This window comes from Eurosta solidaginis, chromosome 4, assembly GCF_040869045.1.
Source record: "Eurosta solidaginis isolate ZX-2024a chromosome 4, ASM4086904v1, whole genome shotgun sequence".
Classification (NCBI taxonomy): domain Eukaryota; kingdom Metazoa; phylum Arthropoda; class Insecta; order Diptera; family Tephritidae; genus Eurosta; species Eurosta solidaginis.
In genome coordinates this window covers 242,776,327-242,788,955 of record NC_090322.1, presented here as the reverse complement: position 1 = coordinate 242,788,955, position 12,629 = coordinate 242,776,327, and the positions used below count along the sequence as shown (strand labels likewise).

General features: G+C 35.3%; 1 protein-coding gene across 1 annotated transcript in view; it reads right to left on the bottom strand.

The window, feature by feature from the left end:
- Window positions 1-381: 381 nt before the first annotated feature.
- The window catches only part of LOC137251169 (serine/threonine-protein phosphatase 2B catalytic subunit 3-like), a 54,863-nt gene continuing 42,615 nt past the window's right edge, over window positions 382-12,629 (bottom strand). The window contains 1 exon segment of the mRNA XM_067785301.1: window positions 382-12,628. Within this exon segment, the coding sequence (XP_067641402.1) occupies window positions 11,589-12,628 (1,040 nt within the window). The 3' untranslated portion in view covers window positions 382-11,588.

Sequence of the window (12,629 nt, the reverse complement as noted above, 5' to 3'; positions counted from 1 at the left end):
TGATGTAACAACGACAAGGTGGTCTATGTAGTGACAGCTAATTTTGAAAACTCCCATACAAATCGAAGGATATGAGAAAGGGAAAGAAAAGAAGAGGCCCTTTTGTGAAGAAGTATTAAATTTAGTACTATTTTGTACCAAAGAAATAAGTACATTTTGTACATGTTTCATGAAAATTTTCTTAAATTAATATATATTAATGGCAGGCTCTCCGAATAAACTTCTAGTTCTGCTATAAAAAGTTTCTTAGAGAATTCAGCAGCCCAAGCAGATTCCGTTTAAAGTTTGCATAAAACATGCAGGCCGGCCACTCAAAGATAGATCACTATTCTTTCTTCATAGGCTTCTTGGACCTAATGTTTTTGAATTCGAGTGTATATGGCAAACTTGAAATATTTTGCTTAGTTTGTGTTCCGAAGGCAAAATGAATTACAAGAAGATTAAGTCAGCGCACGGTATGGGTTAACTTAATAAAGACCACATTCCTCTCCTTATGCTGCCTGCTATTCAACGTAGTAGTATAGCTAAGAAGCAGCTACTTTGACAAGATCACTTTCGACATCTCGGATGTTTGTTAGGAGACACGAGAGCTCTTTCTCAATTCGAAAGGTCTTAAAATTGAAGTAAAAAGGTGCAGCCTATAGCTTCAGGAAATGCTACAAACGGATTTAGGGGCTTAGGATACTCACGGGGTAGGGATACCTGTCGTACGGAGCGACTAAAATCACCAAACCTAGGGTTCAACGCGGTCATATCAAATCGTTCTCGAAAGGATCGGTTTATTACCTTAATGTAGCTAGTTTCCGGAGCATGCTGGATCAATATCCGTCTACATTCACGACTCATAATTCATTAAGGGATGAATGAAGTTGGGAATTAATATGAACGAGATGTTGGTGAACCTGATCACGGATGGGTCCAGTCTGAAGGGCAGGGTTGGGGGTGGAGTATTCTGCCATTAGCTCGATCTTAGCCGAAAATTGAAATGCCCGATCACAGCAGCGTCGTCCCTGTTAGGTTGATCTCTTGGCCTGGGCGAACTGAATATGTCCGTCAGTGGAGATTTTGCAGGGCTGCTATAATTAATCATAAGCCTACAATACTTTTTGCCGTGTCGGTTTATCAGCATCAAATCGGCGGATACATTATAAGTCGCTAGTCTTATAACTCCATCCTATAATAACTACTAAGTAGCGAACCAGTGGAGGGGTGATATTCTGTCGACCCACAGATCCTAGGAGGTTGGGGTCGTATGTAGAAGTTCACTCACGGAGAAAACCTTATAATGGCCGTTCATGTGGGAATGCCAGAGATATTCGTTTGGGATGCTTGGTGGTGTAATAAAATAAAAATATCTTTGAGAACTTCATATTGAGTGCTTTGGCAGCTAGCAGCTTGCTGTACAAAGGTGTGATGATACACTTTACATGTCAAACTGCGTTATAATGCACTATAATGAGCATCTGCAACGTAAAACCACATTTCATTGAAAACATAACAAGATCCAGGAGATGCGACATACCGATAAAGTAAATATGACCAATGAAAGTGGTCAAGCAAACGAACGCAGGCTTGGTTTCGGATTTGTGGTAATAGAAAGAGGAGCGCGTGTAACGCACATGTTAAAAAAGTCGTGTCTGGCAACTTCAACGCCAGAGACAAAACGTATATTTGGCCGCAAATCCGGAAGGTTCAGCCTACCTCTTGCAATGAATTGAGACTAACTGACTTTGCCTGCGACCAAGAAATGTTTTATACTCCTGTCCTGCCTTTCAGCCGAAAAAAATAAAAAAAGATTGCTATAGGTGGAAGACATGATTGGATATTTGGATGTGCGCAACCCAAATTGGCATAAAACTCGCGACAGCAAAAGGCAGATTTCCTGGAAAAGGAAATGAGAAGACCAACTTGTAAAAAAATGTTTAGAAAGTGAACTATCATAATTATTTTAAACATTTTACCTTCATGTTTTAACGAAAATATTCAAATTTCTAAAATTTTGTTTAGTAAACAAAATAATTTTATCACGAATTTGAATGATAGAAAATCATCACAAAATAGAATTGAAAAAAAAGTGATGCCTTTGCATACTTTTGGAGGAAAACTGCTTTGTATGGTTTTTACTAAACTTTTTCCTCTGAATAAAAAAGTAGTTTTGTAAAGAGGCAAATTGAGTTTCAGAGTGGAAGTTCAAGATGGCGGATTAGAAAGAGAAGCTGCCAAAGTCCGTCATCTTGTAATTGCATCATGAGCTCGACAGACAATTTTTTTGACAATTGCAGCCATTTTGCTTCCAAATCGAAATGATATCCGTTAACTGTGTTGTTTCTTTGCGATTTTTCGAAAAATATTAGTAGTAGAAATAGGAAGCAGTCAGTTTACAAATATCCGATAAGTACCTAACTGCATAATTCCTTGAAACATTTATTTTAATTTTATGATGAATTTATTAACTATGCCATGATCTATTAGTGTGGCTGAACATAGGTTTTATGAAAAGTACGGACACCAAGGAATCGTGCACTTTCGTAAACCTATGGACATACGAAACCTAAACCACTTCAAAATTCATCGTTCAACGTCCAAAACTCGACTCGTAAATCGATTCACGTAAAAATTATGTTAGTAAATAATGAAGATGCCATAACGAAATGTACTCATTAAGCATGTTTTCTTATTAATTCCGTTTGTTCGGAACATTCATCTCCATTTAAGAATTTGGGGAATCGGTTTATATTTTGAATATTATGTATATTCGGACCTCGTGAGGTAGTATCAAACGAACGTGTTCCGAATATTCTAAATTAACAGTTTATCCGGAACACTTCCATGAATACATAAAGTAAAGGAGCTTTCCGAAATTTCAGAATAAAAAGGTGTAGCAGGACCACATAAAAGCTGAACTCTTCTGTCAAAGTCAAGACCGGAATATAAAGTTCTAAGACAATAGGCCATTTTCTTTTATTTTTTTTTTGCAGACTATGTCGGCTGCCTTTTCAATATCGTCCAATATCTCAAAATATTTTTCAAAAAATTCCCATTTCGTGATTTGTCACAAAAAACCCCAATATTAGAATTAGATTGAAGAACGCCTCAGAATGCTTTTCATTAACTCCCTCTTATGTCAAAATGCATTGAACTTATGCTCATATAAGGAGTTTTTGAAACAAATTTTGATATAGTGAATTTTTGTATTTTTATCAATTCACGAAATATTTAGTAGAACATGCATTCCCCCGAGGGAGGAGTGGAGAAGAGGAATTATCTGGGGCATGGGACCGGTTAACTTGTTCACGGATGGGTCGAAGTTGGACGGAAAGGTTGGCGGGGGGGTCTTTTGTCAAGAGCTAAATGTAAGCCGCAAGTTTAAGTTGGCTGATCACTGCAGTGTATTCCAAGCGGAAGTTGCTGCGATTAAGGATGCGGTGGATGAAATGCTATCCAGCGCTACTACGGTTAGGGAATTTAACATCTACTCTGATAGCCAAGCGGCTATAAAGGCCTTGAGCTCAACTACAGTGCGATCGAGGGTGGTCTGGGAGTGCCTGACCTCACTTGCGATTGCATCGAATTATTTTACAATTAAGATTATCTGGGTCCCGGGCCATAGTGATATTCCGGGTAACTGTCAAGCGGATCTCTTAGCCCGAATCGGTACAACTGAACCGGATGAAGATGGATGTAGGGATTTCGGGATTCCGCTAGCCACCTGTGGATTGCTCTTCCATAGCTGGGCCTCGAGTCAGCTCAGCAAACGTTGGGCGGACACTACGTCTTGTAGGATATCAAGATCTTTCTGGCCGAAAGTGGATGGCAGGAGGTCTGCTGAAATAATTGGGTTCACTAAGGCTCACCTATCAATGGTCATTGGGGTTTTGACAGGGCACTGTCCCATGGGTATCCATGCGGTACGTCTCAATATATTGGAAACTCCATCCTGCTGCAGCTGTATGGAGGATGATGAGGTGGAATCACCAAATCACTTTATGCTTAACTGCCCAGCTTTTGCCAGAACTAGGCGAAAGTATTTCGGTCGTGACTCACTTGGATCTCCCGAGGAGCTATCCAAGGTTGAGATCGGGATCATTCGGAACTTTATCGTTGCTACCCAACGATTCTCTAAGTAGTTATATCTACGTCACCGTTTATTATATGTGGTATCACAACGGACCGTCATGTTGTCCAAGTGAGCTTCCTCTATCAGGGAAGCTACCACCCAACCTAACCACCCAACCTAACCACCCATCCTAACCTAGTAGAACATGAACTATATCCTTCAAAACCTGTTGGCATCTACAAATTTATTATCACTACTAATATACTACTAAAGGTACTTTTCTAATACAATTTTCGCTAAAGGGATTGAATTATTACCCGTTTTCCTTACTTCGTAAAAGCAACCCGTCCAGATTTTTCAATTTGGGGGTGTCAAAACTCTGCCGTCATTGATGAACAAACCTCTATTATAATTGAATCATGTGTGGATACATAACTGTATGTTGTTCCCTCCGACAATAGTGTTTACCTCAGTTTTTAACTATTAGTGAGGTATATTAAGAAGGATTTTGTTGGCAAACAATACATTTTCCAGTTAATTTTTTCTTTTTATGTCCTCTTATATACGGTTTTTGGCCTGAAAATTTGTGTCCTGGTAAGGCTAGATAAAAGAGAAGAAAGTATGAAATAAAAACAAGGAATTAAACTTAAAAAAAATCAGTTTTTCAAGTATTACGCTAAGCTGATGAGCTATTCAAAACCTCTGGGTTGAGTTGCGTAATGTTTTTTTCTTTTAATTTGCTGTATGTACTATGTTTATAGTTTTGTGTAATCGTGCAATGTTTGTAACTGCTTTTAATTTTTGTTGTAATTTGGGCGAAATTTTTTTAAAGTTATTTGTGTGTATGCATGTATGTACGTATTTCTATAATTTAAAGTACTTCAAATTGCTATAAGTTTTTTATTTTCTATTTAAGAGTTATGAATTAATGAAAAAGTATGTATGCATTTTTTTATTATATTAAATTTGCTTTTGCTTTGCTGATTGCGTTGATAGTTTCAACATATATATATATATATTTTTTTTTTTGCTTTTTATTGTTTTTTATTTAGCAAATATATGCTTAACTTATTTATTTAATTAGCTTTAATCTTAATTGTAAATTCACATTTCAGTTTTATGTATATATTTTTTAAGAAAAAATGTGTAAAACTTTTTTTTAGATATTATATCGCTTTTAATCATATATGTAATACTCCGATATTGCTACAAAAGCCTAGGTATATTCCTAAACATCAGAGTGGCGTTATATTCCTCTTTAAACGTTTTTGGTGTTTGTATTCAATAATCGAATGTACCTAAATTAAAATTTTTTCTTGTCACACTTATGTTGCTACAATCACAAAAATTTTATAGGCTGTCTTATTTTGATTTCGAATCCAGCAAGCATTTTCTATTAGCAATATAGGAGTATTACATATATGCTTTTAATAGAAAATTAAATGAATAGAAAATAAAATAAAGACGAATAATTGATTAACAATTAACTAAATAATTTGAATGCGATCTTCACACAAACTGATTAACAATCATTAATTTTAAATATATGTATGCATATGTAAATATTTGTAGATCAATAGCTTATACATATGTATGTAACCATTATATAAAAATACCAAAATAAAAATTCTAAGCTTTTGTTTTCCTTTTGTTGTATGATTACTACGAGATTCGTCTCTTTATGCTGCTGTTCGCGGTATAACTAAGTACTAATTGAAGTAGTTAGGTTTAAAGTTAGAGAGAGAGAGGAGAGCTAGAGTAGGAGACATAGAGATAGGAAAATAGAGAGCTAAAGCGAGAGTTAGAGATGTACGAAAAATTTGTTATATCAAAATTATACATTGTTTACGCCTCTTACACAAGAAAAACAGTTTATGTAGATATGTAAGCATCTTATAGATACTACATATTTTTTTTGCATCCCTGAAAGCTTTTGAGGATGTAAAATATATTGTAATCTTATATAAGTAATGTTGTTGGTCATTTTGTTTTGTTTTTTTTTTTTTGTTTGTTTAATTTTTTTACAAATAATCGCTTTTACTTAGAGTTATTTAAACAGCTTAGCATCATTGTTGTATAATGCGTATATGCACCTATAACTTAGAAAAAAAAAAACAACGATTGAGCGAATAGAAATAAAGGCAGCAATTACATACAATATTATTTAAGTTATATGACTATAATGAAAAGATGGCACGTATAAGACCACAAAACGATCACCAGATGAGTGTTGTGCATAGCGTTTACGCCAACATTGTGTGAATTTAATCTCTTATGTTGTATTTTTTTTTTTTATTTTTTTCAATTTACACCTTTAAACAGTGTTCGTGTCGCATCACAATAGCATTTACAGTTAAAAGTTTTGTTTAAAACAGAAACCAACAAAAAACGCTTACAACCGTGCATCGAAAGTAGGACGAGATGAAAAAACAACGACGAGATATTAATTTAATTTCATTACAATGCATTTCAATTAATTTTTAATTTGGGTTTTGTGTTCCTTTTCTTACTCCTTCGGTTTGCTTTATTCGCTTTCACTTTCTTAACAAACATAGAAAACCAAAAAGGCGTAGTCTCTTGTATTTACGAATCGTAAACGTACTTACTAAGTTGCGCGTTAGCGTAAAATCTGATTTTATAGTAGCGTAGTTAGAAATCTAGCTAACGACGAAGTAAAATATAGATTAGTGCAAGTTTAACTAGTCCCTTAACTTGGCGTTCTCAAACAAAATTGCACACAACTCTCAAATTGAGAAAATTCTTCTACACTATTTCTTTATGTTTTTTTTTAACTTGATGCTAGAAAAGATTTGAATGTATGCAAGCCCGACAGCAGAACTAAATCGCTTATGCTTGGTTTTCATTTGCTTAAATTGGCTGGCATCAAAAAATGCCTTTATGTGTCCCGCTGGTTATTTGGTGTCTAATGACCAAAGATGACTGATACGAAACTCTCTAATTTTTTGCGCTCTCACGAGGGATTTATTTCAAATTTGTGCTGGCAACAATCACAGATAAATCCCTCGCGCCAGCTGAGGCGGGTGCCAGAACAAAAAATGTGCCAGCTAAAACGAAAAACGGGCCAAAAATTTCGGTAAACTTTAGTTTGACCTACAACTGTAGAATAGCGTTCGAAAATGATGGAAAAAAAGATAAAAATACTTGCTTTAGTGTAAATATTATTCGTTCGAAGGCGGAGGGTAAATATTATTTCCCATTCATAAGTTATGACTAAAAACAGGTTTTTTAAACATGAAGTCCCGAAGCAAACAGTCAATTTTGATCACAGAGCCTGGAACGTCAGACATGTAGGATAAGCCCTATCCATTAAATGATGTTAACTATTACATCATAGGCCCGATTTACTGAAATTTCAAAATAATATATGGTTTAAGTTAAACGAGTTAAATGCGTTACAATATTTGACTAATTAATTTAATCAAAATGTAAATTTTACTTAGATTTGTTTATATTTAACTCTAACTAGTCGTATTATTGTAAAATAAGTTTAAAGAAATTAATATTTTACGACTATCATTTTATTAAATGATTGAAACTATAATCGCCGAAATGTATGTCAAAAATCCCCATATTTAGATCTATTCTTTTTTTGTTTGGAGTTGCATCATTGACAAAAATGTGCATTTTGACAACACTCTCTCGAAACAAAGAGTTTCAAATCCATTCATCTATGCTAATGACATTGTGAATCAAACTAAGTGTGATATCTTCTGCATAGACGTCAAAATTCCAAAGTGATTAGATCACATGATTTGTAATTGACTATCGCAGTCTCATTCTGTATTTCTTTCTATCACCCGCTGAAGATAGCCGGCCCTATGCGCCGCCATATTGAACACTCTGTCAAAACGCTAAAAAGTAGCCATATTGAACTACCTGTCAGGCAGTTGACAAATAAGATAAGACACTTAGTTTGATTCACAATGGTTTAATGAGTTCCCTGCAAAAATTGTTGGATTACGTGTTCCATTTTCTTCATGTTGGAATACTCTAACAATACTCCTTTGCAATGCGTTTGCGGACCACCATCAGCCGATCATTGCTCGTTTTTAACGACCGTGATCACGACACGATGACGAACGAACAGAAAAGAAAGTAAAATATTGCATACAAATAACTGATAATAACATTTTACTATGGCAACTCTGATAAAATACGCACTGGTTTTATGTATACATACTATAGTATAGGGAAATTATTAGAATATTCGTAGTAAAAAATATGAAAGTTGTATTGCCCCTCTTCATTTAATTTCATTTTAAATTAAATTCACTCCGATAATTCTTTCCGACACAATTCCTCTTTAGTACTTTGGCATATGATCCTCTGTGGGTGCTCTATGGAGTACAACAGTGAAATTACTTTGGAAAGTACTTTCACGTATGTACTCTATGGAATACTCACAAACAAAGCGAGAGTGGGATCACCTACTCCTCTCCTAAGACATCGCAATGTTAATTGGAGCACATTTTTTGTATGAATACAGATTAGTTTTGGAACACTCCTATACTCCCAAAGGAGTATTCCTTACATTATTTATGGAGTACTCGCGTTTTTTGAAGGGTTTTCATAATGTAACATAACTGTGTCGATGTCGGTAACGCAGTGGTTGGTCATAACCATTAGTAACGTTCCAATGACGATTGAACCAGATACGCATAGAAATAAATGGGATGAGCCAACCATATAGTTGAGTCATGGTAGCACTGAAATAAATATGTGTACATATGTGTATACATAAAAGATTTCACCATATTTAAAAGCAAAAACAGGAAAAGAGTAAACAACTTGAAGCAAATGTAAGGAAAATAAATAGTTTGTTTACGTGCGAAACTATTTAAATGTTAATAATTCTATCATAATCTTCAATTTTTGTGTACGTTTCTTCTTCTTATTTTCAACCAAACAGATGTTTCATATTAGTGCTACCAGCTCACATTAAGTTGATACAGATAGTTCCAATGAGATTTGATCGTGAGCCAGAGCTCGATAACTCAATGGAATGCTCCTATTATGAATTCGTACAAGTGTAAAATCTTTCTATTCCCCAATTGCCATATCTACCTGTCAAAGAATATCTGACAGGGAGAACGGCTGTCGCGAATGTCCAGAGAATGGAAAAAAGGTTCGTTTTTTGCCGTTATTAAATTGAAGTGCCATGAATCGCCCATTTGTGTTTCAAAACAGCTTTTCTTATTATTACGTATACAGAAAAACAGACTACATATTAATTTTAATTTTAAAAATCTAGTTATTAGATAAAATATATGACCAGCCAGTTAAGCAAACATTTTAAAATACGTAAATAATGCAATATACCAGTCGTTTACAAAAATGTTTGAAAAACACTATTGGCAAATGATTTAAGTAATCGAACAGCGATTGAACAGGTGATCGAGACTGTTTACTATTTTAAACGTTTTTCTCAAACATTCTCCACTTGTATGAATTCACAATGGTCAAAACCAAAGCTAAATTTTTGTGTTCATTTATTTCACAAACCATATTTAATAATTCCCGTTGTTTCACAAGCTGCGGCATTATTTGTTGATGGGACGCTATTTGGTAAACGAAAATAAATTGCCAACATTGTTTACTAAGGTTCACAATGGGTGCCAACATGTTAGCAAATGAAATTTGGATGTCAAATTTGTCATACCGTTGGAAAATAATAGCCGTTTTCACTCATCGGCCAATTTTGTAGTCAAAACGGACTTCGAACGTATTTGGCGTTGTATGATAAGCCGTTTTTTATTGATGTGACCAAATTTGTGGTAAAATTTGACCTAGTGAAAACCAAAAATTTAGGTATAACCTATTGGAAAGGGTATAATTTCTGCAGCCACGTGTTCACAAAACAAACATCAAAGTTAGATATTGATAAGGGAAAGATAAGAAAACTAAACACCCACTCACAAACCTTTAACGTTAGCGTTGAATGGTGAAACACTTCAGAAACAAATTCATTGGTGTCGTTTGTCGTATCGCTGTAGTCGTATCCCTGTACGATACATTGTTATCGATTAATGGTGCCTTAACCTAAAAATCGTGAAAATTTCATAAAAATGAAGAAAACGCAAAAAATTACAAACATGGAATATAAAAAATAAATCTCCTAGTCATAACGTATCCAAAACAATGAATAAAATCTACAAAAAATTATTTAATTCACCAACTCAAATATTTTTAGGTTATAGATATGGTGAAAAACCAAAAACCAATTGGTTGGCTACGATACGGTTACGACCTTAGCGTTACGATATGGCACCAATAATCGATTACATTGATTCCCATAAGGTTGGTCGAATCAGCTGTTATAAGGTTACCGATACGGTTACCGATAACGCACCAATGTCTGCAGCTTTACCCTCTTGCTCTATTACTTCTGCTCCATTTTTCAAAGTTATTCTGATTCGCGACGATTCTAGGTAAAACCCGAGTCAAAAAGAACTCAATAGCGATGGTTGACACTTCATTTCCTTCCATTCACTCTATCTCGGCCGGCAGTTCGAAATCATATTATCTAGTTTCATTGAAGAACGCTCTATCTGGGTATTTGTTCAAAAACGCCCTTTATTAAAACTTGTTTGAAGAACGACCTACCTCAATTCTTTTTTTTTTTTCAGAAACTCATTATCTAATTTTTCCATAAGCGTCCTATCTCCGCTCAAAATATATTGAATGAGAGGGCGTTTTTGAAACAAATTTTGAGGTAGGCCCTTCTTCGAGATCTACATACATAACAGAATAGACGCTAGTTTGGAGAGATGGCTAGCACGTAATACATATCCACGCCTTTCATTTACTCTATCGTAGTTTGCAGTTCGAAATCGTCTTATCCAATTTGTTTAAAGAACGCCTTATCTCAGTATTTGTTTCAAAAACGCCCTATATTAGAACTTGTTTTATGAACGCCCTAAATCAAAATTTTTTCAGAAACTCCTTATCTCAGCATTTTTTTTAAGTGTCCTATCTCCGCTGAAAATATATTGATTTTATGCTGAGATATTTCGCGTTTTTCGTTATTATAAAAAAAAAAAAAAAAAAATAAGAGTTTTGAGATAATAATTTTGAGGTAGGTCATTCTCCAAACGAATTCTGCTATAGGGTCCTTTTGATAGTTCCTTTGTGTTTTGATGATTAGAAAAGAAACTACTTTTTAAGATAAACTTTCACGCCTAAAACTCTAAAACAAGCACAGATCACAGCTTTCTGGTTTTCTATGTTTATGTTTCCTTCAAAATTTACATACAATTTCTTTTATAGCTTTACTAACCAATATATTTTTTGCTTATTCTAAACGTTACGTTTCATACTTTCTACTTTCTTAAATTTTTTCTCATTTGCAATCTTTTCAAACTGGCTTTTTCGCTTGCTGGTTTTTTTATACCCGTAATACAAATACAATGTTCTCTTGATGATGAAACGTAACGCATCAAGTGCAACCACATGGCCCACACTCCCATACATACATATCTACTAAAAAAAACCTAATTGTGTGCACTTAGAATTATCCATTGATTGAATTCGCATTGGCATTAGCACTGGCATTGGCATTCGCCGCTGCAGCAGCAGCAGCAGATAAAGATTTTTGTCCCTCCTCAGCTGGTGATGGCGTCGAATCACGTCGCGGTGGCATACGTTCATTCACAGCATCCAAACCTTTGGCCTCAGCAAATGAAGTGATCTTATGATTTGGTGAGAAGCCTTGCATTGCATTCTTCAATGATTGTTTACCACCAGAGAGTGCACCCAAAGGCAATGCACCAGTAGGTGTCAGACCCTTTAATTGCAATACAGATTCAGATTCTTCACGTAACACAGAAAATACACGCGCCATTTTTCCGATAGCACGTATCTTGTTTCGTATGACTTCTTTACGTAACGCCGCCTCATCATCGGACAGTGGCTCCTCACTATCTTCGGTCATAAGTTCATCATCCGAGCAAATATTCAATACGTTCACCAACATTTCAGTCACCTTTTCGCCCACAAATGGCAATGACCAAGTAAATACGTCCATAAAATTGGGAAGCCAATACGGATGTGGCGAACAATTGAATTGTCTAATATTCATTACATTATTTTCATACTTCAGCACAGCCGCTTTGTTATTGTAGACATCCAAATAATTTGGTGCCGAGAAGATGGTAATTAGCGAGGGAAATCCTGTGGTTTGACTTTTCCGGTACATGCGATAACCAGCGTCCTGCGCCTCGTGCGCACGTATAATCGATAAGAGATTGTTATTTTGCAAGAAATCACAACATGCTGCATAACTATAGAAATATGAACAGCCACGTACTGAATTGTGCGAATAAAAATCGGAATTTTTCTCATTTCCAAAATCTTCTAAAGGATCTGACCATAACAAGTCACACATTGGTCCGAATGCTGGTGGTTCTTTAAATCTATCTAAACGTCGAATATCTTCCAGTTCGTGTATTTCGGGGGATAAACCACCATGGACACATAAGAATTGTTGATTCATTAATGCCGCCAGCGGTAAACAATCGAAAGCATCCATGCAAGCATCATACACCCGTTCGAA